This window comes from Petromyzon marinus, chromosome 21 (assembly GCF_048934315.1).
Source record: "Petromyzon marinus isolate PM22_M1 ecotype Great Lakes invasive population chromosome 21, UKy_Petmar_22M1.pri1.0, whole genome shotgun sequence".
Taxonomy (NCBI): domain Eukaryota; kingdom Metazoa; phylum Chordata; class Hyperoartia; order Petromyzontiformes; family Petromyzontidae; genus Petromyzon; species Petromyzon marinus.
In genome coordinates, this window is record NC_133687.1 from 10,439,335 (window position 1) to 10,466,409 (window position 27,075).

General features: G+C 45.2%; 1 protein-coding gene across 4 annotated transcripts in view; it reads left to right on the plus strand.

Annotated features, from left to right (window-relative positions):
- Positions 1–18,042: 18,042 nt before the first annotated feature.
- The window catches only part of LOC116944632 (nucleosome assembly protein 1-like 1-B), a 50,514-nt gene continuing 41,481 nt past the window's right edge, over positions 18,043–27,075 (plus strand). The window contains exons 1-2 of one of the 4 annotated variants that reach the window (XM_032958372.2): positions 18,043–18,114; positions 25,066–25,120. In XM_032958372.2, coding sequence (XP_032814263.1) covers positions 25,104–25,120 — 17 coding nt within the window. In that variant the 5' untranslated portion in view covers positions 18,043–18,114; positions 25,066–25,103. The other 3 variants (XM_032958371.2, XM_032958370.2, XM_032958369.2) reach the window with 3 other exon arrangements.

Below are 27,075 nucleotides of genomic sequence, written 5' to 3' on the forward strand. Positions count from 1 at the left end.
AACGTTGGAAAATGTTTTAAAGTTTATTTTTATTCCAAAAGTCATGGTATCAATTATAGAATTAAGATACAATTTAGTAACAACCGAACCAGTTAGAGTATATAACAGCCTTTTTGCCACTCAAAGTTCGTAAGAAGGCCTCACCGCACTTTGTCGATCATGGCTTAACCACGTTGGTCGGTGTGGGTTGCTGAAGGTTGGTAAATCATTTTTTTCATGGCGTCAGGGTCCAAATTTGCCACATTTTAAAGATTACCTGCAAATTAATCAAATGACCTATAAATATTAATCATTGCTGCTTCCTGGCAGAATAATGCACCAGGTCACGCTTGTAAATAAGACCATCTTAGTCTTTTGAGCTCTCACTTGATTCAATAATATAAACTTTAAAGTTGGCAATACTCTGTGGAACGAGACCTTAAGCAAAGCACTACTTTGGCAGTTAAGTAGGGTGTCTGGCATGTAGTGTTTATGTATACCAGGATGTTCCAGTTTAAACTACTAGTACAAGGTTTAAATGGGATTTAAATTGTCTACATTTATGTAACAATAATTCGCGTGGATTCTGACGAATATAACTAAATGAGCAGACTATGCCTCTAAGGATAGGAACGAGGCATTGTTTATTTGCATGCATACATTTGGGTTTTTACGTTTATAACTGCAAATTTCTATATCTATAAATGGAAACTTCAGCAAGAGTGTAGGTGAATAAAATAGGCAAAGAATTAACCAATTTGTCATTACACGAATCTGAGCTGCCTTGGTTAAATGGTTAGCACATTGGACTTGCAATCCAGAGCTTGCTATTTCATATCCATCGGCACTATATTTGAAATGGCTCCGTCCACACAGCAGTATAAATGGGTTCACAGTCAATCGGCAGGTTGTGGGGTGAAGTGTGGGTATGCCCCCCTCTTCTCAAAACGTCGGGTCAGCATGGAAGAGTAGACGAAATGATCCCTCTTGTGGAAGCAAGCCCTTCCACCAGCAGTGGTGTGAGTTTGCTGGATTCCACCTTTTACCTTGCATGTTTGAGAATGGCTCAGCAGATGCACCACCATGCAGTTTTAACGGTGCTGAGATTCAGACTCCTGGGAATGGCAGGAAAGCTGATTTTACAATTTAGAAAATACTCAACACAACAGCCCAACGAGACGAGGGGTATATGGTAAAACAAGCGGTGTAGGCTGTGCATACTATTAGTGCAGGGCATTTCTCAAATATATTACTACCTTCGTCATCCTCACGACCACGGCTGTGCGACAGAGGCGTCACTCCTCCAGCGTGAGGCACACGTGCATCTCCTCCAGCGCCACCGTGAAGCAGAAGTGCAGCGAACGGCCGGAACCCAGGCACCGCTCCACACTCACACACGTGGCGCACAGCGAATCGTAGTGCTGCAGAAGCAGTCGTTTGGCCCGCCTAGACCCTGGGCAGCCCAGCTGCAAGCGCAGCCCCTCGCCTGCCACGGGGGCCACAGCCGTGAGCATGGGCACTATCTGGGGAGGACAAGCGAGCGGTTGGACATTAAGGAATTATGGTTTGCATTTATTTGGCACTTCAATTCCCCAGGATCTAGAAGCCCATTGCATCACATCTCACCTCAATCTTTCTAGTTATTTGAGCACCGCAGGCAAGCTGCCATTACACCCTAGCCCCATCCCCCTTCCCTGCTAAGGCGTCGGCCTCGTCCCAGTAAAACATTGAGCCACCACTGCTTGCTTCCTTTTGAACAATTTATCTGTACATTTTACCAGCCCTCCCTCCCCACCCTTATATGGCACTGCTCATGACACCTACAGTGGCTGTGCACCTTTGAGGATATGTGACCAACACGTGGAATACAGACTTCTTCGTTTAAGCTGTGGGAGAGTTTATTGTTGAGGGCTCGTCGGATGGTACCTTGTCGCCTTGCTTGTCGATAGAGATTTCGAAGACACTGAAGGAAGCCTGGAGCATCCTCTGCAGTTCCATCTCACTCTTGCACTCGTGCGTGTGCGACATCACAAACTTGAAGTCGCATGGCTCCGACTCCACTCCTATTTGTTGCCATTCACGCACAAATCAGAGTTTAGGTTAAAACATCTTTACCTTCTTGGGATGTGCATCGGGAGATGTCACGTGTGAATTCAAGTAAGATAATGTAAAGGATGTGCAGATCCAAAAAAGAGATTAAAAATTGTCTTTGAAAATCCCAAAATTATAAATATAAAATGGTTAAATCCAAATCCCATAAATATTACCTGTGGTGTATTGCCCGAAACGAATAGACACCTGACTGGATCCAAAATTCTAGAACAATTTTGATTTGTATCACATCAACATGCAAAGCCTCGTTCGTCTAAAGCAAGGCTGTACTATTGTTTCCAGCGTGAACGCACGTTTCTTCTCTGACGGGTTTCTCATCACAGAAAGTGTTAAGGATTGGGTTAAAGCCATCTCGACGCACTGGACAACCGTCCCACACCAGTGCATACTCATAGGGAGGTCAAGAATAAACCTTTTGGGCCATCCTGTATTTGGTCCTGAAGATGAGGCAATATTTTAAACATTTCTATGACCATTGCAAATTTAGGACGGCTATACATAACTGAAGATCTTCGATGATACCAAAATCCATTGACCAAGATGTTTGCATCAGTTATGTATACAATGCTATACTTTAACAAAACCACTTGAAGTTTACCATCTCCTTCACTGGTATTGCCTCTGAATTTGAGGTTATCAATTATACTGGTAGGAACGAATTTGTAAACTGAGTGTACCAGCCTGCAATAGATTAATGTGTCCGTCCGTCCCCTTTTCAATACTTTAACGAAGTGAAATCTCGTGCTGTTGGGTGTAAAATCAGCAATAGACAGCGCAGAGACTTGTCCTACCAGCCCACCCTGCAGGGACCTGTTATCTGCACCAGTCCTGCCCTGCCCACCCCTCTCCTCATTCACAAACCCACAGTGGCCAGCGTGGTGGTGTAAATCCAAAATGACCGACATGGCATTAGGAGGCCTAATAACCAGCAGTGAAATGATAAAGGGCTGACATAGCATTGTTTAAATATATAATTTGTAGGGCAATCGCAACCACTTCATCGCATTTAGTCAGTCATTAAACAAGGGTAGGGAATTTGTAGCTGTATAGTCACATTTAAAACAATTTTACGAGACTAGTCTATATTTTTAACCCACTAGGAACACAGAACTGTTGAAGCTGCCTCCTGTTCAAGTCCAAACATGGTACTCCTTTGTACGCCCCCCACCCACCCCCCTTATGGTTGAATATTCTATCTACCCTGACACTTGATTCTGTTTTTATTGAATAGCTGCCCCCTTCCTGCCAGCTACTGTACATTCCCCCTTTCACATAATTATCCTTTAGTGTATCGTAACCACATTGAGTATAATGCTCTAAAGCTTGGCCTTACAACCCTATTTATTGCCTTCCCACCAATCACCTTCCTTGATCTCTCCCTAATGTTCAGGATCTCGCTGCAATTGTTTTTAAATAATTTAAAGGTACACATTGTGCGGATTTTCAAGCATTTTAGAAGACGTGGATAAACTATTAAATAGCTAGACAACTGGAACGATTTCAGGAAAAATTTTTAAATTAGCCAAGTGTGCCAGGAATGCGACCCATAGCACCGATCATACAATTGACGAAATCAGAAATAAGCCAAATTTTGCCAAGCAAATAGCCTCAAGAACAAGTCGTAAGAAACAGGGAGGCTTTCCTGGTTAAAGAAACGACAATACTGTATTTCACAATTTGGGCATCATATCGTTATTGGCAAATTAATGTAAACAGGGCCAACCGAGGCTGGTGCTGTGATTTTAAAAGAAACGTGTGTAACTAATCAAACTGTCAAGAATGACATTTACTATTCTTTCATGTATTTTAGGTGATATTTAGCATTAATGTACTGTACTTAAAAATAGCACCTTGCTATTGATAACTCATCTTTAATTGTGGCTTAGTCACGCTAATTGCAGCATATCGGGTCGTCAACCCAGGCATAATGAAAGAATGTAGCTTCTACAATAAAACATGACATCTTACTCGAGCATGCAATAATGTTGCTAAGCATTAAAAAAAAAAACTGGAAAGCAATTGGGCATATCTGTTTGCGGTGTGCGTGGGCTGAAATTCCAATCAGTAAGGAGTGGCTGGGTGGCACGTGCTCATGTCAGAATACCGACTCAGCTCATCCTGTTTCTCAGTTCAGGCGGTGACTTTCAATACAGCTTGTCTAAGTGCAACTGAATATCCAGACGTGGTACAGAACTGTACTGGGAGAAAGTTAAGGTAATATTTATAATGTTGAGTTCCACCGTCAAGGATTGCATGCAAGTATGGTATGAAATATTAAACTGAACTGTAATTTGACACGTATCAATTTGGGAAATGGAATAAAAAAATGTGCTCATCGCCACAGTGAAACACCAAGCAATGGATCAATAACATAAACAAATGAATTATACAAATGCTTCCAGGTAAGATACACTTGAGCTATATAGCTCTTTTTCAAAAGCGACCTGGCCACAAATGATAGCTCAACGATGTGGCTTATCATGTGGACATTTGGAGCAGTAGTCAGCTACTCTAAGCGCACGTTGTTGATTCTAAACCCGAGGACCCCGAGAAAAATCCACGCGACCACGCGGAGAGAGAGACACGCAAACTCCAAATATACAGCAGCAGGCATCAGGGGGTCGGTGTCGAACCCAGGCTCTCCCGCACACCAGCGAGGTAGTTAACATCTCCTAGCCACCGTGGCGTGCCCGCCCTCCACTTTGGAGATCCCAGTTAAATCTCAGTCCATGATCGCTATCAGCTGCACGATGTGTTTGTCGTCTGTTTGACTGTGTCGGTGTCGAACCCAGGCTCTCCCGCAAACCAGGCGAGGTAGATAACATCTCCTAGCCACCGTGGCGTGCCCGCCCTCCACTTTGGAGATCCCAGTTAAATCTCAGTCCATGATCGCTATCAGCTGCACGATGTGTTTGTCGTCTGTTTGACTGTGTCGGTGTCGAACCCAGGCTCTCCCGCACACCAGGCGAGGTAGTTAACATCTCCTAGGAACCGTGGCGTGCCCGCCCTCCACTTTGGAGATCCCAGTTAAATCTCAGTCCATGATCGCTATCAGCTGCACGATGTGTTTGTCGTCTGTTGTGTTTGACTTCTCGACATCTTTTTTTTTGCATGGCGATTTGGACGGAACCACGGTCGTGACGTGCCAGAACTTGCATCTACGCGGTCCGCGAATGAATAACTTCCACCCCTAAAATTCGGCGTAAGTAGCGAAATAGTTCAATGGAACTTGATAAAAAATAAATAAGTAATATTGTAAAAAAAAACACGCTTTAATTAAATATACCGTACTAATAACGGGAAGTGGCCACGAAGTTAGCCACAACGTAAGGGCACCGTGGTCATTTACAGCCAACGTGAGTTGAGCGTGGACAATTAAGACCCAAGGCGAAACATAACATAAAAAATATCGTTTAAAAGTATATATTTTTTATTTTAATGATAGAATATAGTATTGTCATCAGTAAGACATAAGTATACCAAGTTTACAGTCGATACCACATTGGAAAGTGGGTTAAAATTGAGCTACAAGATCAGAGGATACGACGAAAATAACAGACAGAGTGAGTTAAAATAAAAGCGTGTAATAATAATAAACAAAAAAATATTTGAAGGAAGTTTGAGAATATTAAAACAGTATTAATTAACACAAAATGTCTATATACAGCACCTTCTCCGCTACCGAAATCCAGCTTCCTTCGCACTCCTTTGAACATTTTCCCTTTTCTTCAAACGTCTGAAAAGAGTCACATTTTTAGAGATGTAAACGTCATTGATTTACGTGAAAAGTTTCGGCGATGCCTTCATAAAACGTCGCCAACTTGTTAAATGTCATGCGCATGCATATTTAAGCACCCACCCACCGTGTCTTCATATTAATTAATTTAAAGGACTTACTTTGCAAACTAAAAAAACCGTACAATAAGCCCACGTAATTTAACACGAGTACACTTATAACCGCCGATAATTATTCAAGAACTTAAACAATAACGTTATAACTTCAACAATGTAACAATAAACTTATAAATCGGGTTACCCGCGCACCAGCGCCGCAAGCGCCACAAAGCAGTAGTGGCGAGAGTGTGTGCTTGAGGTAATCTTTCCGTGTGCATATATTTTTTTCTCTAAAAAAAACAACCCTCCCTTCATTAAAAAAAAATCTATGTATTTAAAAGTGTCAACGCCGTATGTTTGTGTTTTACTACAAAAATTAGTTTAATCTGGAAACAACGACTGCCACGGGTAATTGTTTAACGCGCTACAGAGTTGGCTTCGATGCCATTCCAAACCGCCGGGCGGCGCTCGCGCGCTCTCAACTTTCCCGCCAAATTCGCCCCCACCGCCTCGCCCCGCACAACAATTTATCAATTAATCGAACAAGGTTTAATTTGTCTTATGCACAGCATGCAGAGAAGTTGTACGCAGTATACAATGCATATATAATACGAGTCTTTTTGGGTTAAATCGTGTAAATATTTGTTTGACAGTGTAAGTCCATGCGGAACTGTTGGTATTGTCCACCACACCCCCCCCCCCCCGTTAATTTGAGTGGTACATTCCGAACAGCCCACAAAGCTACGACGAGCAATGTGGATCAAAGCGGACGGGCGGTAACGCGATTTATTATTACAGATGTTCATTTGGCATCATTGGACTGACTTAAGTCAGAATCTGTATTTATACTGGTAGGAGGAACCTCCCTGGTTACACCACCAGCCCACAGGGGATTATTGTGTCCGTCCGTCCGTCGTTCACCCAAAAATGGGAGGGGTGGGGCTGGGTGGAGAGGGAGGGGCCGAAAGGGGGTGGGAGGGGTGGGGCTGGGTGGGGAAGGACTGGGTGGGGAGGGTGGGGCCGGGTGGGAGGGGTGGGGCTGGGTGGGGAGGGGCTGGTCACCCCGTGGTGCCCTTATAAAACGCAACGTTTAACCTACTCACGCCGGCTTGTGCCCGCCCTCACAGCCGGGCATATTTGCGGAATACACCACGTGGTGCCGACGTTGTTGACCCTGGCCATTGACCGAGCAACCCAACGTTCCTACCAGCTCCCTCCTGGTAGGAACGTTGGGTTGAACAAGACCCAATTTGTTCAGGAGATGATGAAGTGTTTCCAGAAAATGTTGTACACAAACAGGTCATAAGGCAGTGATTATACATGTAGTTTAAGTTTTCGAATTATTACATTTTAGAAAGATAATTTCTGCTTACTGTTACACATAGATCACAACACCCATCGCATTTATATTCAGGCATGAACAACCCCGCAGCAGTCGTGGTGGTTGTGTAGGTGTGTGTGAGTTAAGAGTGTGTGTGTTAAGGTGTTATTAAGTTGGCACAGTAGGGGGCACAGGTCGTACATCGGCCAGTCATCTCAATCTGTCGACCCATGGCACCTGCTGGGTCTGCCCCGTGACCTCCTGCCAGCGGGCGTTCGACACTTCACGTGGCCTTAACGTGCACCTCGCCTGGCACAGGCGTCGTGGTGACGTCGCCGCCACTTAGTGGCGAATGGCGGTTGTTGTTGTGTTAAGGTGCAGAGAGTCATTGCAAATAGTCTGATGTGTGTGTAATGTGTGTGTGAGCATTGGGGCCGTCCATAAATGACGTCACGCACCTAGGAGGGTTTGGGGTCAGACATTTGTGACGATGTGTGACGAGAAGGGGGGGGGGGGTTGAGAAATGTGACGTCACATCAAAATGCACAACTTTAAATGAATATAGACAACACGTTCTACTTAATTAAATAGACTTTTTAATCAATGTTTTGTCCTACAACATCAGAGTGCAGCGCCACATTAAATACGCACTACAATGGCAATAGTTTAAAGCGTTTTGAAGCACGTTTTATTTTATTTGGGGGGGTGGGAGCAGAGCTTTGTGACGTCATATTTGAGGCGGCGTCTAACTTTTTGTGACGCCGTGTGACGAAGGGGGGCGGGGGGGTCAAAAATCGTCCAAAATCGCGTGACGTCATATATGGACGGCCCCATTGTATAACGTACAGGGGTGATCCAAAACTGGCCAGCACAAGCTTGGGAAGTAGCAATCAGCACCAGTGATACGGACATCAACGATGACCTTTGTGTACTCTGTAGCCGAGCACTGTGCACCAGTGTGGACCCGAAGTAGCCACACTCGACTTGTTGATGTCCAACTGAACACTGCAATGCGGTGTATTACTAGAATGCTCAACACCCTGGCTTGCCCGTCCTGTCACCGCATCTATTTTCCTACCTGTCCACTGCAACCCTCCAGGAAAGCCCTGCGAATCGAGGGAAACAGTCGCCTTTCCCATTCATCAGGACCTCAATAACGTCCCTCGTTATCGCTTGAAGTCACGTCAAGCCCCTTTTGGACCCATGCGCTTAACATTAAACAATGCAAATTCAACCCCGATGAAGCTTGGAGAGCTGAATGGAGTTAAAAAGAACTCAGAAACACCGCCTTGTTGCGAAAGGCCCAACACAGAAGATCCCTGAGTTTGATCTTCCACGAAGCTCATGGTCCACCCTAGATGGCATCATCACAAACCGTGGCAGATGAGGATACCTGATGCACAAATGGAAAATTAAAACCTCTCCAGTAGCGGTGCGACTGTGGTCATTCAGAACAGAGACCGTAACAACGTATAACTTACGCAATGCCCCATCCGCAAATATGAAGGAGACATCACAGTGATACTACTCCGCTGATCCTGACCCAGTTGTCTGGGCGTGACCACCTGAATGTGAAATTGTAGTTGCTGCTCTGCATCGACATCAGCCATATGAAAGAATAACATTCCTCTAAAACTATTGTTTTTTGTAAGTAAGGCTTATTCTTAGGTCTTTCGATAAAGTCACGTCGATAGGTTCAAAGAAAATAAAGAGGGGGAAAGCTGCCCCCTCTTTTTTCTTCCTGATGACGAACGCTTGTGTTGCGATCGAAATGTCGTAGTTTTTTGTTATTTTTTGTTATTTTCTTTGAACCTATCGACGTGACTTTACCGAAAGACCCAAGAATATTAATTCCTGCAGTCACGAAAGCTTTAAGTCATGATTTAAGTAAGGCTTATTTAAAACAGAAATGAATACGCAAATTAAAAAAAATGACACGGGTAAATAAATTGGGGGTGCGAAAATCAATACAATAAAATTGATTAATTTTAACGTTACAAGCCGATATATATAAAAAAACGTTTATACAAGTAGTTTTTTTGTGTGTTTCCACCAATATAAATGATATATATTACCATTACTGTAAATAGTTTTAACACAAGGCACACAATTCAATGGATTGAGGTAGAGTCGCAGCCCTGCAACTGCTCGCTCACGCCCTTGCTGGCAGGAAGGGCTCCCAATAGAGGAGGTCTCCTCTTCCACGGTGTCCAGACATGTGGGAAAAAGAGGTGGGATTACCCACGCTTCACCCCACCTGTCAATAAACTGTGTTACTGTGGTGTACTTGCCTTTACTACTGGGTGGACAGAGATGGGAGACGTTTAATACATTTTCCTCATTGGGTAAAATTAACTAATATTCTATCAGATCTGTCAAACCCCTTATCAGTGCCTAGCTTATTATTGGTTCATTCGGTATAGTCACGTAGAAGGGAAACCACAGCAAGAACATTTTCTTGCTGTCGTTTTCACACCTGATGATGATTGCTTGTGTTGCAGTCGAAACGCCGTGATAATTTTATTGTTTTATATTTTTATTGTTTCCCTTCTACGTGACTTTACCGAAAGAACCAAGAATATGAATCCCTGCAGTCACGAAAGCTTTAAATAAAGATTTAGTGCCTAGCTTATTATAGACCAATTCAGACCGTATTGGTCACCCCGTGCCATTATAAATATCAACGTTAACCCTAAAAAGTCTCATGACAAGAGAAAAACACAAAACATATACTGTACAAATGATTTTTTACTCAATTTCCCTGTACAAGAATACGGGTAAACCGTATGGGTTAACAGCTGTCTTATTCCATTAGACCTCCTTTACCAGTACCAAAATGTAATAATAGGGGTTTTCCCCTTTTTTCTGGCAACAAAACTGAAACCTTTTTACAAGGATTCATGTCTGCATTAACCACAATACTTGTGGTCAAAATGCAAACAAAAAACATACTATGATAATACATGAATTGTCCTTGAAATTGATTAGTTCACACCAAGGGACAGCTTTATTTTGAGCCTCGACCCAATTGGTGCTCGACCAGATGACGCCAAAAGTTTCAAGTTTCATTTATTAGGTATAGCCCTGTGAACCATGCGGCTCTTAAGTCGGGTGCAACCGCAACAAACTAAATTTGAACACAGAACACCTTAAAGCGACGACGCGCAACAGAAACATCCTGGAATTCAACCAGCAAATATTACACACAAAAAAACTTACTAAAACGCCGTGCAAAAATCACAATGTGGTGCAAGCCAACAACAACAACCATAAGACAATTTAGATTAACCATATGTTTTTGAATTACCAAAATAAAGCTACAAAAACAATGTAACAACAGTAATCATAGGAACTGTGATTTTAAATTTAACAATAAACGACATACATAACACGTACGACAAAACCTGCAGCCATAGCTGGCAGCACGACACTCCCAGTGTATGATGTGTGAGTGAGTCAGCAGCAGCGTGAGTGAGTGTATGATGTGTGAGTCAGCGTATGTGTGAGTGAGTCAGTAGTAGCTTGAGTGAGTGTATGATGTGTGAGTCAGTGCACGATGTGTTAGTGCATGATGAGTCAGTCAGTGTATGATGTGTGAGCGAGTCAGTGGCAGTGTGAGTGAGTGTATGATGTTGTGAGTGAGCCAGCACACGATGGGTGAACCTGTGTATCATGAGTGAATGGATCAGTAGGTTGTGCGAGTGTATGATGTGTGAGTGAGTAAGCGCATGATGAGCGAGTCAGTGCATGATGTGTGAGTGAGTCAGTGTATGATGTGTGAGTGAGTCAGTGCATGGTGTGAGTCAGTGTATGATGTGTGAGTGAGTCAGTGCATGGTGTGAGTGAGTCAGTGTATGATGTGTGAGTGAGTCAGTGCATGGTGTGAGTCAGTGTATGATGTGTGAGTGAGTCAGTGCATGGTGTGAGTGAGTCAGTATATGAGGTGTGAGTGAGTCAGTGTATGATGTGTGAGCGAGTCAGCGGCAGTGTGAGTGAGTGTATGATTTTGCGAGTGAGCCAGCACACGATGAGTGACCTGTGTATCATGAGTGAATGGGTCAGTGGTTGTGCGAGTGTATGATGTGTGAGTGAGTCAGTGCATGATGTGTGAGTGAGACAGTGCATGGTGTGTGAGTGAGTCAGTGCATGATGTGTGAGTGAGTCAGTGTATGATGTGTGAGTGAGTGAGTGTATGATGTGTGAGTGAGTCAGTGCATGGTGTGAGTGAGTCAGTGTATGATGTGTGAGTGAGTCAGCGTATGCTGTGTGAGTGAGTCAGTGTATGATGTGTGAGTGAGTCAGTGCATGGTGTGAGTGAGTCAGTATATGATGTGAGTGAGTCAGTGCATGATGTGTGAGTGAGTCAGTGTATGATGTGTGAGCGAGTCAGCGGCAGTGTGAGTGAGTGTATGATTTTGCGAGTGAGCCAGCACACGATGAGTGAACCTGTGTATCATGAGTGAATGGGTCAGTGGTTGTGCGAGTGTATGATGTGTGAGTGAGTCAGTGCATGATGTGTGAGTGAGACAGTGCATGGTGTGTGAGTGAGTCAGTGCATGATGTGTGAGTGAGTCAGTGTATGATGTGTGAGTGAGTCAGTGCATGATGTGTGAGTGAGACAGTGCATGATGTGTGAGTGAGTCAGTGCATGATGTGTGAGTGAGTCAGAGCATGATGTGTGAGTGAGACAGTGCATGATGTGTGAGTGAGTCAGTGCATGATGTGTGAGTCAGTGCATGATGTGTGAGTGAGACAGTGCATGATGTGTGAGTGAGTCAGTGCATGATGTGTGAGTGAGTCAGTGTATGATGTGTGAGTGAGTCAGTGTATGATGTGTGAGTCAGTGTATGATGTGTGAGTGAGTCAGTGTATGATGTGTGAGTGAGTCAGTGCATGATGTGTGAGTGAGTCAGTGCATGATGTGTGAGTGAGTCAGTGTATGATGTATGAGTGAGTCAGTGCATGATGTGTGAGTGAGTCAGTCCATGATGTGTGAGTGAGTCAGTGTATGATGTGTGAGTGAGTCAGGGTATGATGTGTGAGTGAGTCAGTGTATGATGTGAGTGAGTCAGTGTATGATGTGTGAGTGAGTCAGGGTATGATGTGTGAGTGAGTCAGTGTATGATGTGAGTGAGTCAGTGTATGATGTGTGAGTGAGTCAGGGTATGATGTGTGAGTGAGTCAGTGTATGATGTGAGTGAGTCAGTGTATGATGTGTGAGTGAGTCAGTGTATGATATGAGTGAGTCAGTGTATGATGTGTGAGTCAGTGTATGATGTGAGTGAGTCAGTGTATGATGTGTGAGTGAGTCAGTGCATGGTGTGAGTGAGTCAGTGTATGATGTGTGAGTGAGTCAGCGTATGCTGTGTGAGTGAGTCAGTGTATGATGTGTGAGTGAGTCAGTGCATGGTGTGAGTGAGTCAGTATATGATGTGAGTGAGTCAGTGCATGATGTGTGAGTGAGTCAGTGTATGATGTGTGAGCGAGTCAGCGGCATTGTGAGTGAGTGTATGATTTTGCGAGTGAGCCAGCACACGATGAGTGAACCTGTGTATCATGAGTGAATGGGTCAGTGGTTGTGCGAGTGTATGATGTGTGAGTGAGTCAGTGCATGATGTGTGAGTGAGACAGTGCATGGTGTGTGAGTGAGTCAGTGCATGATGTGTGAGTGAGTCAGTGTATGATGTGTGAGTGAGTCAGTGTATGATGTGTGAGTGAGTCAGTGCATGATGTGTGAGTGAGACAGTGCATGATGTGTGAGTGAGTCAGTGCATGATGTGTGAGTGAGACAGTGCATGATGTGTGAGTGAGTCAGTGCATGATGTGTGAGTCAGTGCATGATGTGTGAGTGAGACAGTGCATGATGTGTGAGTCAGTGCATGATGTGTGAGTGAGTCAGTGTATGATGTGTGAGTGAGTCAGTGTATGATGTGTGAGTCAGTGTATGATGTGTGAGTGAGTCAGTGTATGATGTGTGAGTGAGTCAGTGCATGATGTGTGAGTGAGTCAGTGCATGATGTGTGAGTGAGTCAGTGTATGATGTATGAGTGAGTCAGTGCATGATGTGTGAGTGAGTCAGTCCATGATGTGTGAGTGAGTCAGTGTATGATGTGTGAGTGAGTCAGGGTATGATGTGTGAGTGAGTCAGTGTATGATGTGAGTGAGTCAGTGTATGATGTGTGAGTGAGTCAGGGTATGATGTGTGAGTGAGTCAGTGTATGATGTGAGTGAGTCAGTGTATGATGTGTGAGTGAGTCAGGGTATGATGTGTGAGTGAGTCAGTGTATGATGTGAGTGAGTCAGTGTATGATGTGTGAGTGAGTCAGTGTATGATGTGAGTGAGTCAGTGTATGATGTGTGAGTGAGTCAGTGTATGATGTGAGTGAGTCAGTGTATGATGTGAGTGAGTCAGTGTATGATGTGTGAGTGAGTCAGTGTATGATGTGTGAGTGAGTCAGTGCATGATGTGTGAGTGAGTCAGTGTATGATGTGTGAGTGAGTCAGTCCATGATGTGTGAGTGAGTCAGTGTATGATGTGTGAGTGAGTCAGTGTATGATGTGTGAGTGAGTCAGTGTATGATGTGAGTGAGTCAGTGTATGATGTGTGAGTGAGTCAGGGTATGATGTGTGAGTGAGTCAGTGTATGATGTGAGTGAGTCAGTGTATGATGTGTGAGTGAGACAGTGCATGGTGTGTGAGTGAGTCAGTGCATGATGTGTGAGTGAGTCAGTGTATGATGTGTGAGTGAGTCAGTGTATGATGTGTGAGTGAGTCAGTGCATGATGTGTGAGTGAGACAGTGCATGATGTGTGAGTGAGTCAGTGCATGATGTGTGAGTGAGTCAGAGCATGATGTGTGAGTGAGACAGTGCATGATGTGTGAGTGAGTCAGTGCATGATGTGTGAGTCAGTGCATGATGTGTGAGTGAGACAGTGCATGATGTGTGAGTGAGTCAGTGCATGATGTGTGAGTGAGTCAGTCTATGATGTGTGAGTGAGTCAGTGTATGATGTGTGAGTCAGTGTATGATGTGTGAGTGAGTCAGTGTATGATGTGTGAGTGAGTCAGTGCATGATGTGTGAGTGAGTCAGTGCATGATGTGTGAGTGAGTCAGTGTATGATGTATGAGTGAGTCAGTGCATGATGTGTGAGTGAGTCAGTCCATGATGTGTGAGTGAGTCAGTGTATGATGTGTGAGTGAGTCAGGGTATGATGTGTGAGTGAGTCGGTGTATGATGTGAGTGAGTCAGTGTATGATGTGTGAGTGAGTCAGGGTATGATGTGTGAGTCAGTGTATGATGTGAGTGAGTCAGTGTATGATGTGTGAGTGAGTCAGGGTATGATGTGTGAGTGAGTCAGTGTATGATGTGAGTGAGTCAGTGTATGATGTGTGAGTGAGTCAGTGTATGATGTGAGTGAGTCAGTGTATGATGTGTGAGTCAGTGTATGATGTGAGTGAGTCAGTGTATGATGTGTGAGTGAGTCAGTGCATGGTGTGAGTGAGTCAGTGTATGATGTGTGAGTGAGTCAGCCTATGCTGTGTGAGTGAGTCAGTGTATGATGTGTGAGTGAGTCAGTGCATGGTGTGAGTGAGTCAGTATATGATGTGAGTGAGTCAGTGCATGATGTGTGAGTGAGTCAGTGTATGATGTGTGAGCGAGTCAGCGGCATTGTGAGTGAGTGTATGATTTTGCGAGTGAGCCAGCACACGATGAGTGAACCTGTGTATCATGAGTGAATGGGTCAGTGGTTGTGCGAGTGTATGATGTGTGAGTGAGTCAGTGCATGATGTGTGAGTGAGACAGTGCATGGTGTGTGAGTGAGTCAGTGCATGATGTGTGAGTGAGTCAGTGTATGATGTGTGAGTGAGTCAGTGTATGATGTGTGAGTGAGTCAGTGCATGATGTGTGAGTGAGACAGAGCATGATGTGTGAGTGAGTCAGTGCATGATGTGTGAGTGAGACAGTGCATGATGTGTGAGTGAGTCAGTGCATGATGTGTGAGTCAGTGCATGATGTGTGAGTGAGACAGTGCATGATGTGTGAGTCAGTGCATGATGTGTGAGTGAGTCAGTGTATGATGTGTGAGTGAGTCAGTGTATGATGTGTGAGTCAGTGTATGATGTGTGAGTGAGTCAGTGTATGATGTGTGAGTGAGTCAGTGCATGATGTGTGAGTGAGTCAGTGCATGATGTGTGAGTGAGTCAGTGTATGATGTATGAGTGAGTCAGTGCATGATGTGTGAGTGAGTCAGTCCATGATGTGTGAGTGAGTCAGTGTATGATGTGTGAGTGAGTCAGGGTATGATGTGTGAGTGAGTCAGTGTATGATGTGAGTGAGTCAGTGTATGATGTGTGAGTGAGTCAGGGTATGATGTGTGAGTGAGTCAGTGTATGATGTGAGTGAGTCAGTGTATGATGTGTGAGTGAGTCAGGGTATGATGTGTGAGTGAGTCAGTGTATGATGTGAGTGAGTCAGTGTATGATGTGTGAGTGAGTCAGTGTATGATGTGAGTGAGTCAGTGTATGATGTGTGAGTGAGTCAGTGTATGATGTGAGTGAGTCAGTGTATGATGTGAGTGAGTCAGTGTATGATGTGTGAGTGAGTCAGTGTATGATGTGTGAGTGAGTCAGTGCATGATGTGTGAGTGAGTCAGTGTATGATGTGTGAGTGAGTCAGTCCATGATGTGTGAGTGAGTCAGTGTATGATGTGTGAGTGAGTCAGTGTATGATGTGTGAGTGAGTCAGTGTATGATGTGAGTGAGTCAGTGTATGATGTGTGAGTGAGTCAGGGTATGATGTGTGAGTGAGTCAGTGTATGATGTGAGTGAGTCAGTGTATGATGTGTGAGTGAGTCAGTGTATGATGTGTGAGTGAGTCAGTGTATGATGTGAGTGAGTCAGTGTATGATGTGTGAGTGAGTCAGTGCATGATGTGTGAGTGAGTCAGTGTATGATGTGAGTGAGTCAGTGTATGATGTGTGAGTGAGTCAGTGTATGATGTGTGAGTGAGTCAGTGCATGATGTGTGAGTGAGTCAGTGTATGATGTGAGTGAGTCAGTGTATGATGTGTGAGTGAGTCAGTGTATGATGTGTGAGTGAGTCAGTGCATGGTGTGAGTGAGTCAGTGTATGATGTGAGTGAGTCAGTGTATGATGTGTGAGTGAGTCAGTGCATGATGTGTGAGTGAGTCAGTGTATGATGTGAGTGAGTCAGTGTATGATGTGTGAGTGAGTCAGTGTATGATGTGTGAGTGAGTCAGTGTCGGCTCCCTCTGCTCGCGCCGTCGTCCCCCCCCCCGACTTTATCGGACCACCCCCTGGCTCCGTCGCCCCCCCCCAGCTCCGTCGCCCCCCCCCCAGCTCCGTCGCCCCCCCCCCGGCTCCATCGCCCCCCCCCCCCCGGCTCTGTTGCCCCCCCCCGGCTCCATCGGTCCCCCCTGGCTTCGACGGCCCCCCCCCCCCGGCTCCGTTGCCCTCCACCGGCCCCGTCGGCTCCCCCGGCTCCGTCGGCCCCGTCGGCTCCCTCCGTCGGCTCCCCCGGCCCCCCCGGCTCCCCCGGCTCCGTCGGCCCCTCCGGCTCCCTCCCCCGGCTACCCCGGCCCCCCCGGCCCCTCCGGCCCCCCCGGCTCCCCCGGCTCCGTCGGCTCCTCCGGCTCCCTCCCCCGGCTCCCCCGGCCCCCTCACAAGCAGCCCCCGCCAGCCGCTGCTGGGAGCGCGGCCCGGGAGCGCCCCGGGGAGCGCGCGAGCCCCAGGCGTCACACAGCTCATTGACAATGCACTATCAAGGTGATGAGGGCTCGGGGTGAGCATCTACATCATCATTACACCTCCTTTGCCAGTACCAGAATGTAATAATAAGGTTTTTATCCTTTTTTCTGGCAACAAAAAGGGGGAAACCCCTATTATTAGCTGTCTTATTGTACAGGACTGCACCGTACACTTACATGCATGTGCAATATGCCCATGCATTAATGGTTTTGTGTAATGCGCATTAATTTGTACATCATGCAGAACCTTTAAAGTTAACACCAAACTTCGCGCATTGTTAACAATGTTTCACTTTTAATTAGTCGCGAATGCGACGCTTTTACGCTCGAGTCTACGTACGAGTTCGGCTGCACCAACCCCTGCTGAACACCCCGTGTACTGGCGAGGTGTTCAGCTTGAAGGGGAATTATACTGGTAGGAACGAAGTTGTAAACTGAGTGTACCAGCCGGCAATAGATTAATGTGTCCGTCCGTCCGTCCCCTTTCAATACTTTAACGAAGTGAAATCTCGTGCTGTTGGGTGTAAAATCAGCAATAGACAGCGCAGAGACTTGTCCTACCAGCCCACCCTGCAGGGACCTGTTAATGTGTCCGTCCGTCTGTCCGTCCCCTTTCAATACTTTAACGAAGTGAAATCTCGTGCTGTTGGGTGTAAAATCAGCAATAGACAGCGCAGAGACTTGATATGTCTTATTGCACCCAACGTTTGGAAGTCACATTATCTCATTTGCGAACTTCGCTTTTGGGGATGTGGCAAATTCACACACAGCCCACAGCCGAATACCATTTGCGAGGCGAAGTTCGAAGGCACCGTGACGTTACTTTGCCAATGTTCCTACCAGCCCACCCTGCAGGGACCTGTTTGCAGGTATATAACATTTGTCAAATTAAATAAACAAAAAATGTTCATTAAAACAACGTAAAAAATCTCACGCGAGTCCCTTTAAACGCGGCGCTCTAGAAATTGAGGCGAACGACGTCGCACGCGGAGCCAATCACCGGGCGCGTCTAAACCCCCCCCCTCGCGTACGTCACGCGACCTCTGGGCCAATGGGAGCTGGCGTTGCTGCTTTGCCGCCATTTCTTGTCGCCCGCGGCCTGGTAAGGAGGAGGTGGAGGCGGCGTCGCCGCGTTAATTTTGTTAAGTGCGCGCTCCCCCTCCCTCCACCCCCTTCTAAATTAACGCGAGTTTGTTTTGAATTAATCGTAAGCGTCGCAAACTTCGCGTTGACCAACGTGCCTGCAAGCAACCCGCGCCGGTTGTGTGACTTGTTACGACGTCCCCCACGCCAACCACAACCCCCCCACTCACGCCGCCGCGAGGTTTGAGATTTTGTGGAGCGAGGCGCCGAGCGTGGCACGCCGCCCCTGCTGCTTGCCGGTGATGGTGGGGTTCCGTGTCAAAAGTTTGACATTTATATGTTTGCTAATCGTAAAGTGTATTTATTTGAATGAGTTAGAAATTAAGTAGTGTCACCTGCCAGGAGTGGTAGAGAGGGGGGGTTGGGCGCGATGGCTACTGTGTTTGGGATTAGGTTTTCAACCAACACTGTAGAAGATGTGTAACTTTTTACTGTGCACCTAGCCTGGCACAAGCGCCGTGGTGACGTCGCTACAAATTAGTTGGCGAACGGTGGTGGTGGTTGTTTGAATGTGTACCGTATGTGCGTGAGATGGGAATGACGAGGTCGGTTACTTCACTTGACGTGAGGTCGATTGTGGAATCGCAGCGCCGTGAATAAATGGTGACATCGTGGCGAGGCCTACAAGCAGTGGATAGAGCATGCCGGTGGCGATGGGTCAACTTGAAAGAGCACATTTATTATCGGGTCCTAGAGACTTTCTTCCCAGCAGAATTTGTTCAAGCAGGCGAACGGAACAGGTTTCGACTCGTCTCAGAGACTCGGGCTGTTACATTCTGCTGGGTTACAGTTCTAAATTCACGCCATTGACCGTCGGAGTTATGGTCGAGTGAACGTATGTGTTAACATTGCACATGTGCGTTTGTCCAAGTGTGCCAATTATACACAAGGCATATGTATAAAAAAAAGATGCGTAGTGTATGATATACAGTATAACCGTCATCGCTACACCGACATCAAAACACGGGAAGCACTCATTACGGCTACAAACAAAATTAAAGATATCCGGTCGACAGACTGCCATTTGCTACAACAATAGCCGCCATTCGCCACTAAATGACGGCGAGCGGTGGCGCAGTGGATAGCGCACTGCTATGAACCAGACCACCCGAGTTCGATTCCCGCTCACAGCCAACATTGGTGGCGAATATCTCAACCGGTCCTGGGCCTCCCAAGGTCTGTAAAATGGGTACTTGGTGCGTTGTGTAAAGGCCAGCACTGAGAAGACAGGCAACTGGCTGGGCGTGCTGGCGGTGACTAAATACCTCGTGTGCCATTGCGGCCTGAATAGCTGCTCGCGATCAGCACTTGCCCCAAGTCTGTTAAGGCTATAGAGAGATCGTACTGTACAGTACATCTGTACGTGTGTGGGGGTCTCAAAGTGTATCTAGCCTGGAACAAGCGCCAGTGGGTGATTTCACCGTCATTTAGTGGCGAATCGCGGCTGATGGGTAGACTGGAGAACTTACATTTTATTTGTGGCTGTGTATACGGTGACTCCAGATGCTGAGGAGGCTGCCGTGTTCTTTGGGCCTAGTGATGTGAGTCTAGTAGTCATGGAAATAAAACAAACTGCACAATTGCCATGTACTGAATATACTTGTGCCTTGTGTACAAATGACCAGTTTGTAGAGTAATTTATGGACGAGGACTTGCGTTTATTTAGAGCTTGATACTTGACAGCATATGCTTTGGGTCTTTCGGTAAAGTCATGTAGATAGGTTCAAAGAAAATAAAAAAACTACGACGTTTCGATCGCAACACAAGCGGTCGTCATCAGGAAAAGGTTGCCAGGGAAATATGTGCATGTTAATGGCAGATCGCCGAGCGTCCTCCAAGACTTGACAGCATCTTAAGACTTCACAAGACAAACAGCAACGCTATAAATAAATACCAAAAAGTTACATTTAAGACATCGATTTTGAAAAACGGTCGAGTTCCCAATAGCGAGGTTCTGAGTTGGGGCTGATTTTGCTAGTCGTAGTCCTCACCAAAGTGGTGCAACAAGGTTGAACGTGGCTGTCTTTAAGGGTAATGTCCAATTCATGACACAATTCTTACAGCGAGTCGCCAAAATCAATCAGGTGGACCGCGCCTCTTCATTGGAATGTGGAATTTCGGCCATTGAAGATGAGCACAGTGCACCCTTCGTTTGAGCATGAGGTCACATTGAATTATCTTTATTTACATTAATTCATTGCAGGTCGTCTACTTGTATAAAACCTGCTTAGTACAATTGCGTCTAAATGCCATGCAATAGTGTATGTATGTGCTGTATGTGTGGTCCCCCTCTTTAAGAAGGGAGACCGCACAGACTAACAACTACAGGGGCATCTCACTCCTCAGTGTGCCGGGAAAGGTCCTGGCAAGGATTATTCAACATCGCCTTGCCAGGCACGCTGAGGAGAGGCTTGCGGAGCCCCAACGCGGTTTCAGGAAAGGGCGGTCCTGCACAGATGCCATATTTTCTGTCCGTCTGCTACAGCAGAGGTGTAGGGAATTCCAGCAAGACCTACATCTCTGCTTTATTGACCTGGTCAAGGCCTATGATACCATCAGTAGGCCTGGGCTCTGGGTTGTTCTTCGTGCTTTTGGAGTCCCTGACCCTCTGCTCATGATCATTAAGGACCTTCATGATGGTGAGCGGGCCCGGGTAAAACTACGTGGCCTGGAGTCGAAGCCATTCCCTGTACACCTTGGGGTGCGACAGGGATGTCCTCTGGCTCCCACATTATTTAACATCCATTTTGACCACGTAGTTCGTGAAGCTTTCAATAGCTGTACCGGGGGAATCTCCATTTGGTACAGATATAATGGGAGGCTGATCGATGCCCGGGTGCGGTCAATGGTTGGCTCCCTATTGCTCAACCACGTTATGTATGCCGATGATTTGGTAATAGCTGCTCATTCAGAGGAGGAGTTGGAGACGCTGCTGCTGAGACTGGAGCGTGCCACTAAGAGATGGGGCCTTACCATCAGCCCCAACCAAAAATTAAGCACCTGCCTGGGTATTTTGTACCATCGGACACTCCACCCCCACAACTCCCAATCGGTGATGGGGCAGTTGTGGAGAGAGTGGAGAGTTTCCCATACCTGGGCAGTGTGCTTATGACTGGCTCCAGTTTTACAGCAGAGGTCTCACTCCGAATCAGTCGAGCGGCAATATCATTTCATCGGTTGCGTAACGCTGTGTGGAAGCTACCTGGTCTGTCGCTCCGCACTAAGCTTCAGGTCTTCTCGGCCACGGTCATTCCCTCCCTTCTCTACGCTTGCGAAACATGGACCCCCCTAATGGAACATCTTCGCCGGTTAGAAACATTTAGGCTAGCCTGCCTACGATCCATCCTGGGTTTAACCAGGCTGGATTGTGTGAGGAGCTCACAAATCCTTGAAAGATCTGGGCAAGGTCCCATCGGATAGCTCCTCCGGCAGGCAAGGCTGCGTTGGCTGGGTCATGTAGCCCGCATGCCCAGCCACCGCATACCGAAACAGCTTTTGTTCGACCGGATCGAGGGGGCTTAACGGGCGCGGCACGGGCTAGAGAAGAGATGGAGTGATGTGGTACAGGAGGACGTGGAGCTGAGTGGACTTGCCGATGGCTGGTACCAGCGGTGTCAAGATCGGCCTCTGTGGAGGAGGCTCGTGAAGGATGCTACTGGGCAGTTGGAGGCAGTCGCCCTCCAACAACAACGGAGGGCGGAGGAGCGACGCTCACAACAACGAGCGGAGCGCCGGGTGGCTAAAGCACAGCAGGTTGGCACAGGGGGAACAGGTGGTGCATCAGCCAGTCATCTTAGTCAGTCGACCCGTGGCACTTGGGTCTGCCCCGTGACCTCCTGCCAGCGGGCGTTCGACACTTCACGTGGCCTCAAGGTGCACATTGCCTGGCACAAGTGTTGTGGTGACGTCACCGCCACTTAGTGGCGAATGGCGGTTGTTGTATATGTATTGTGCATATGTTTATTTTCATGTGCAGTATACATGTATGGCTAATTAAATTCAGTACTGCTTATGTAATATTTCATAGGTTGATTTGATGGTGTCATTAAAATAATGGGTTGATTAGAAGAGTAATGCCTGCATATTACATGTTATTAATAATGAATAGATTTGTTATTTTGATTAGTTATCAATTCGTTATATTTGATGTATTGATTGGCTATTTTTGAAATTGTATCATATTACACATTCCTTTGTAAAAAATAAAACGGCGGACACATTTTTCCCAGTAACTTCAGACCTTTCGCACATGCACCCACTGCAACTTTTGAGAGCTCGTGTGACTTAACTGACCGTTGGCAGTTTTTAACTGGAACCCACTGTGCATGCGAACAGCTTACACGAGCGATTTCAACATCTGCATGCATAGTATTACAGCAACTATGAATAACTGCATTGGAACTATTTTTTGGATCACCAACATGGTATATAATGCCGTTGTGAAATATATAAGTGACTTGCATTTTTCAAAGTACGTATCATTTTTTGACGAATTTTGCCACCAACCAGAATGGAAACATGGTGCGGTTAAAAAATGAAGGGTACCAAACAAAACATCTCGTACTATATTTTTTGTTTTGTTTCAGTTCTTCCCATTTTCTCTGGATACTCTGGTTTCCTTCCCCATGAATGCAATACTCGTAAGAGGAACTTACATTAATATCCGAGGCAGAAGCCTCCATTAAATCCTTATTACTGTTTGAAAGACGTGCATTCCAATTGCGTAACCTTTTCTAAAATATATATAAACTAATATAAGTCAAATGGAGTTCTTGCTCAAATTGGCAGAGTCGGTGCTCATCTGTATTTTATTATGGTTCACAGTCCTGAGCTATTGGTGGAAAGTCTACATCGCTAAGGGTGGGGTTGAATCACCATCAGACAACCACTGTTGATTTCTCCACAAAGTGTTACTGTATCAATCCTGGAAAGATGATGGGTTCAGCTCCTAACAAGACTTTAAACTCCCAACCTCCCTGTATGGGTGGCACACATCTGCCATCAGTCATTTTGGAGGTGCCTAGATTGGTCCTTTGGGTTGCGTTCATCAGCAGGCGCAGCAAGGTGCCTGTACGAGTCAATAAAAAGCAAGTAGGTTACAGATATTAATAATCCACTGCTAAATTAAAGCCTTCCCAAGCTGTCACCATCTCTCATGGTCCTGTCATGTAGTCATCCACTCAGGTTTTGTGTGGATGGCAATATGGCGGGACCAGGATTTCGCCGCTCCATTTGTGCGGCAGATATCCTTTCAGACGCGTTCCCTCTCTTGGCTGCTTCTCTTGGCCGCTTCTTTGTTTTTGATTTAAAGCTTTCGTGACTGCAGTAATTCATATTCTTAGCTCTTTTGGTAAAGTCACGTTGAAGGGAAACAATAAAATAATAAAATATATATAAAACAGTAAAAATTCTCATCATCAGGTGATGACCGTTTGTGTTATGGTCGAAACGTCGTGATAATTTTTACTGTTTTATATATATATTTTATTCTTTTATTGTTTCCCTTCAACGTGACTTTACCGAAAGAGCTAAGAATATGCTTCTTTGTTGTTCTTCTCAACCACCAGACATTATAGTTCCTCATTATTCAAAGGTTTTTCCAGCCACCTAACTGTACGCCCACGTACAAAGATGAACAAAAAATGTGAATTGACCGAACATCCCAAGCATAACCCTCCTGAAAAAGTATTTTGACTCCATAAAGCTGTTCTGGATAAACATTTGTAGTATTCACAACGCAAGTACATTAGCTCGTGTTTCAGCTGTTATGCGATTTGTCTTTGTTATTGAGAAGATATTTTAATATAGGCTATTGAAAGTAGACACCGATGTTTATTATTATGGTACAGTATGACTGCAGTGGCTTGACAAATGGCTGTGCATTACGTATCAATGTGGAAACTCTAACGCCAATGCATTTATTATTTTTAAATGTGTATATTCATTACTTAGAGGTAGGAATTGAACATTGCCCAACGGTTGTATTGATGTAACCTTTTTTCCCCCATATCTTACAGAGCCTCATGGTGTATGCACAAATTGTGGTTCATGTTCTGTCGGCCCCACTAAATAGATTTGTATCTAAGCAGCGTTTGTTTAATGTATCACGGTTCTATTTCTGGTGACGTGTGTATTAATGTAGATGTTCCGTCCGCAATCAGTTTTTCAGATGTTTTAATTTCATATGCAACAACTTTAACTGCATTCCAAAGGGGAGCCTTCCTTCATGTCTCTAAGACTCATTGTTTAGACAAAAGGTGCATGCAAGCAAGGTGTTCTATTTAAAGCCGTACAGCAAGTAGGTTGCGTATGTAGCAGTGCCAAATTTGAGTGCTTTTTGTATGGATTCTGGTTTAAAATGCTAAACTTGTATCCATCCCAAGAAGGAATCTCGTGAAATAATTTTGAGATTCAGCATGCCCTTCCTGGGTAAATAAAAGGACTCTTATTAAATATGCCATCTGATCGTACTTCCAATCATGTGGTATTGTGTGTGGTATGAAAATATCCGTTCAGCTGCTCCAAGCTGATAAGCTTCGACATTGTAAGTTTGTTACTGGTTTGTTTTCTGTTACATCTCTTAAATTTCACGGAATCCAAATTGTTCTACAAAGAAGAAGTATTGCCCAAGACATTGCCTTTTATATATTTTTCCTTTTTAGGCAGTGGAGAAATGGGCCAAGCCGTCCTGAGTGGTTGCTTTCTATTGTTACCAGTGACCCTGGTTGCAATCCAAGCCTTTGGTTTGTCCTCTTCGCATCATGTCCATGTTAATGGCCACAACTCCAGTTACACGAGTAAACACCTTTATCTGCAAGCGAAGGGGCACACGGTGCTACTGTTGCCTGGGTTACTGCTGACAGCTTCGACCGAGGTCACTTTAACAGCTTTATTTTATCTTTGCCCACAGGTTTTGTGAAAGAGAATCACACAGCGCGTACACCTGGAATGGCCAATCAAGACAGGTGCGGTCCATTGCAATACATGCCACCGATGACTTTGGACATTACCACACTGCGCGACTACTCGGCACGAATGAAGGGCAACGTCCACTGTTCCAAGGGAATACGTGTAATTTTGCCTTGGATAAGATCACGCTGAATTTGCCCGATGTCGTCAGAATCTCGGATGCTCAGCTGGTCCAAGCCTGGTTAGTACTTGGATGGGGGGAAAGCTGCCTGGAAATATCAGGTGTAATACAAGAAGAAAATAAGTCACCATTCCCTTATTGACTGTTTAAGCTGATAAAATTGGTGGTGCCTATGGGCAGAATTATGTCCGTACATTTAGTCATGGTTTCTCATGATTTGTTTAAAATATAAATTAAAGACTTGCCCAGAAAATAATTTCCTTTTCTATTTAAGAATGATTTTTTACATGTTTTGGTTTTGTAAACGGTAGGTGGATAATTTCATTTCCTAGTGATTTTATGATTGCTATTCTTTGAGAACGTGGCATGATGCAAGAGTAAGTTCTTGTCTTGTTAGTACTGTTTAATTTGTATGATGTGTTTTGTCTTGTTTCTGTTGCATGCCTTGTATCTCCTATTTTGTTTTGCCTCGTTCGTTCTGTTTCCCTGAAGCTGTATTAGCACATGATTTGCATAAATGGTAAACTAATGATTTTTTAGAGGCTTGATTTGATACATGTATTGGGAGCATTAATTGATTCATCCTTGCGTCTAGTACACAGCTACCTTAAAATCTCCCCGTCCGAAGTTCATGAAAGGGAATTAACGCAATTTACACTTAATTTCTTATTCCTAATTTAAAAGGCACTAATTATTGTGTGTTACGAGCGGCAGTCACGCGGTTGTTTGGAATGACACCAGTGTTCTGCAATTTCCACACTGTACACGACGCTCTTTGATGCAAATGTGTGGGACTCGAGTATTTGACAATGCAAACGTCGGCCGATTTTGAACGATGTTCACACACTGAATGTCCGGCGGGAGAACAGAGAGCCATTGATTGTGTGGAAGTGGTCCTAGGCACATTCAGTCCAGCATTTTGAACTATACGCGCTTGGAGTTTAACGTTACAGTTGCATGCGTGCCCTTCCAAACCCCTGAATATGCTTACTCCCTGTATAGGTCCCGGTGCACGTGGTTGTGATTCAGTGACTTTGAGGCAAGGGCAATTGGTTGTTAAAGGATGTTGGTAAAAACGTAGGGCGTATTTATCTGGTGGCGTGGTGCTACCAAAGTGTTAAATGCGTTGGGTCTACATGCAACTGTGCAGCGATGGCATATGTAAGGCTTTTGCTCTTCGGAGCTGTACATTTTTAAAAGTGCTTGTTGTTTAGAGAGCACACTCCAAAAGAAGTTTTTTTTAATTTACCTTTAACAGATTTATGTTTCTGGATTGCTTTGCTTGCAGTTTGATATTCTCATGATGGCTTGCTTCGTGATTCTTGTGAAGGATATTTCTAAGTTTCGCGTCACAGTGGACATGTTCGAAAAGCAGTTTCATAATAATAAAAATGTACAATGCGCATTCCATCCCAGGATCCCAATGCGCAATGCATGAAAAGCAGGAAACAAAAACAACCAGGACAACTGACCCAACTAAAGAGGGAAGGCCAGTTTAAAGAAATGGCTTTCAAAGCAGACTTAAATTTATCTACCTACTCTTGATTGGCTATTTTCAAGTGGCAAGGCTTGCATAGCTTGGGTGCCACGCAAACAAAAGAGAGCAATCTAGACCTGGGAGTGCTGAACAGTTGGAGATCGGAATATCTTAAGGACCTTGATGAAATGTATAAATGCATTTTATGGGGTTTTTTTGTTCACAACAGAGGTGAACTGTCAGTCTCCATTCTGGTTACCTGTTGATTTATCTCAAGTAAATGTTTTATGAATGTTTTTTTATACGTTTCACAGTGTGTTTGCAAACCAGATGGTCCATCTTGAGGGATTTTC